General features: G+C 52.5%; 1 protein-coding gene across 1 annotated transcript in view; it reads right to left on the bottom strand.

Moving 5' to 3' along the window:
• SIPA1L2 (signal-induced proliferation-associated 1 like 2) overlaps positions 1-2955 on the bottom strand; it is a 64656-nt gene that overhangs the window by 56681 nt on the left and 5020 nt on the right. The window contains 2 exon segments of the mRNA XM_014535922.1: positions 1548-1736; positions 2170-2303. Coding sequence (XP_014391408.1) covers positions 1548-1736; positions 2170-2303 — 323 coding nt within the window.

The following is a 2955-nucleotide window of genomic DNA, read 5'->3' as shown; positions in this document are numbered from 1 at the left end:
TGATTCTCTCTCATCACTGACGTTTCTATCTCTCTCTCCCTCTCCTTCATCTCGGAAATCAATAAAAATATATTTTTTAAAAAAGAAGCAGCAGCAGCAAATGTGGTTGTACAAACGGCCCCAAACCCAGGAACCCCGAAATACCACGGAAGAAAAGGCAGCAACCCTGAGAAATTATGTAAGGCATAGCCACGTGGGGTCCGCCAAGTTTCCAAAATGAACGGAATTAACTACTCAAGCATCTAAATGTGGTTGTACAAACGGCCCCAAACCCAGGAACCCTGAAATACCACGGAAGAAAAGGCAGCAAGCCTGAGAAATTATGTAAGGCATGGCTGCATGGGTCCGCCAGGTTTCCAAAATGAACGGAATTAACTACTCCAGCATCTACTCCAAACTGTAACTGGAAATCCTTCATCCTGCACCCGCCACAGATTAACGAGCGTTATCTTCCCAGTCGGGAGGAAAAAAGGCCACAGACTTTTAAAAGCTTTCCGTCGCTGGCTCCTAACGTTCCCTTTTTGTTGTGATTTGAACCATCATAAAAATATGAAATATGAAAGCCTGCAGTAAGAAAACAAATCAAACGAAGACTGGGGAAGGCCGGTGTCCCAGTGGGCACTGTGATATATGCATATAAACAGAAAACTGTTTGGTTTCCATAAAAGTGACTCTGCCCGCGCAATTAAAGTCATTTCTACATTTCGACTATCTTGCAAAGAAAACATCTGTTAAATATACAAAGGCCGCGAGGAATGTTAATAGCGATTGAAGAGTTCCGGCTGTAACCCTATCCCGGGCACTCCCGTGCGGGTGGGAGCGCAGGGCGGCTTTCTCCCAGGCTGGGGGGGAAACGGATCTGTCTTTAGAGCCTCCGATTCTCCCCAAAGAGGGACCCCCTCTCCCTGGCGGTATCAGAGCACTCAATCTCTCTCGCAGCAACCTGAGCCTCAGAAACTGACAGATCAGCAGACGCGCCGATTCTCTCCAGCCGTCAATCCCGTAACGCGCTCGCTTTTATTCCCTCGCTGGACAGGAGAGCGGCGGATCAGAATTCACGGCTGACTCGATCAGTGAAACGAGGCAAAATGAGACTCGACTCCATTACCTAACGACGACAGACAAACCGGGAGAGTGGGGGGGACACTCCGGGGTGGTGAAGGCCGGGAGGAGGGGGGACGATGCGGGCTGGCGGGCTGGAGGGGGCCAATGGGGGAAAAAGGGGGACATCTGTAATACTTTCAACAATAAGATTAAAAAAATAAAAATCCCAGGTCAGACGTGCACACACCTGACCTGGTAGAAGCCCCGAAGGGCATGGCTCAGCAGGTGCTATACGACGAAGCCAGCATGTGTTGGGACCCAGAGAGAGGCATTCTGGGAAAAAGCAGCAAGAAAAGGAGTCCAGGTGCCAGAAAGAAACAATCCGAAAGGAAAGGTGGATGGGAAACGCCAAGGCATTGAGAGACAGACCCCCCTCGGCCTCACAGGACACGCACCCCCCGGCCTCACAGGACATGCACCCCCCGGCCTCACAGGATACGCACCCCTTGCTCGTCGAGCTTGAGCAGCTGCTCGGGGACCCGGGGGGAGCTGGCGGCCTGCCGCAGGCACTGGATGTTCAGCTCGGGGATGACGTACTCCAGCACCTCCTTGAGGGGCAGGCCCCGCGCCGTGCCGTGCCGGGCCGTGGAGGGGACCGCGTCTTCCAAAATCGCTCCTCTCAGCGTTGTGAGCTGCAAGGGCGACACACGAGACCTCAGTTAATCTTTTTGTTAAAATATATTTTTATGGATTTCAGAGAGGAAGGGAGAGGGGGAGGGAGAGAGAGAGAGAGAAACATCAATGATGAGAGGGAATCATGGATCGGCTGCCTCCTGCACGTCCCACACTGGGGATCGAGCCTACAACCCGGGCCTGTGCCCTGACCAGGAATCGAACTATGACCTCCTGGTGCAGGGGTCGATGCTCAGCTACTGAGCCAGGCCGGCCGGGCCATCCATGGCAGGTTTTCAATTTTATTTTTTTAAATAAAAAGGTGCGGCCCTTTCAATGATCTGAAAGGTTGTAACAGTTCTCATTAAGAAACCAAGGCGATGCTTTTCTGAAACAACCGAACGTGTGGCATCCTAGGCTCGGCCCAGGACGGTGGCCATGGGGCACCGTTACCTCGCTCGTCCTGAACGCCACCCGGTAGTTGAACTGCGACGCCTCCTTCTCCTTGGCGTCCTCCACCTTCTCCCTCCGGATGCTGACGGCCACAGGGCCCAGGTGCTCGTCGATCCCGAAGTAGTTCTGGTGCTCTGCGAGGGAACGGAGCGCGGTCAGAGGACGGGGCAGGGCGCCTCTCGGCTGGAGCGCCCACTCCGAGAAACCACAGGCCTCGGGGACACCGCCCCCCAAATGGGTGTGATCACACCTGGTTTCCAAACCCAACGTGCTTCACATGTCATTTTCTTTTCTTCCTTCCTTTCTTTATTTTAAAAATATATTTTGACTGATTTCAGAGAGGAAAGGAAAGGGAGAGAGAGAGAAACATCAATGATGAGAGAGAATCAGTGACCGGCTGCCTCCTGCACGCCCCACACTGGGGATGGAGCCCGCAACCCGGGCATGTGCTATGACTAGGAATCGAACTGTGACCTCCCGGTTCATAGGTGGATGCTCAACCACTGAGCTATGCTGGCCAGGCTCATTCTATTTCTCTCTTTTTTTTAAAGGGGAGAATGATGATTTTTATTTTTTAAAATATATTTTACTGATTTTTTACAGAGAGGAAGAGAGAGGGATAGAGAGCTAGAAGCATCGAGAGAGAAACATCTATCAGCTGCCTCCTGCACACTCCCTACTGGGGATGTGCCCGCAACCAAGGTACATGCCCTTGACCGGAATCGAACCTGGGACCCTTGAGTCTGCAGGCCGATGCTCTATCCACTGAGCCAAACCGGTTAGGGC

This window comes from Myotis brandtii, unplaced genomic scaffold (genome assembly GCF_000412655.1).
Source record: "Myotis brandtii unplaced genomic scaffold, ASM41265v1 scaffold1026, whole genome shotgun sequence".
Lineage (NCBI taxonomy): Eukaryota > Metazoa > Chordata > Mammalia > Chiroptera > Vespertilionidae > Myotis > Myotis brandtii.
Note: the sequence above shows the minus strand (reverse complement) of the source record. Positions and strands in the feature narration are given on the sequence as shown.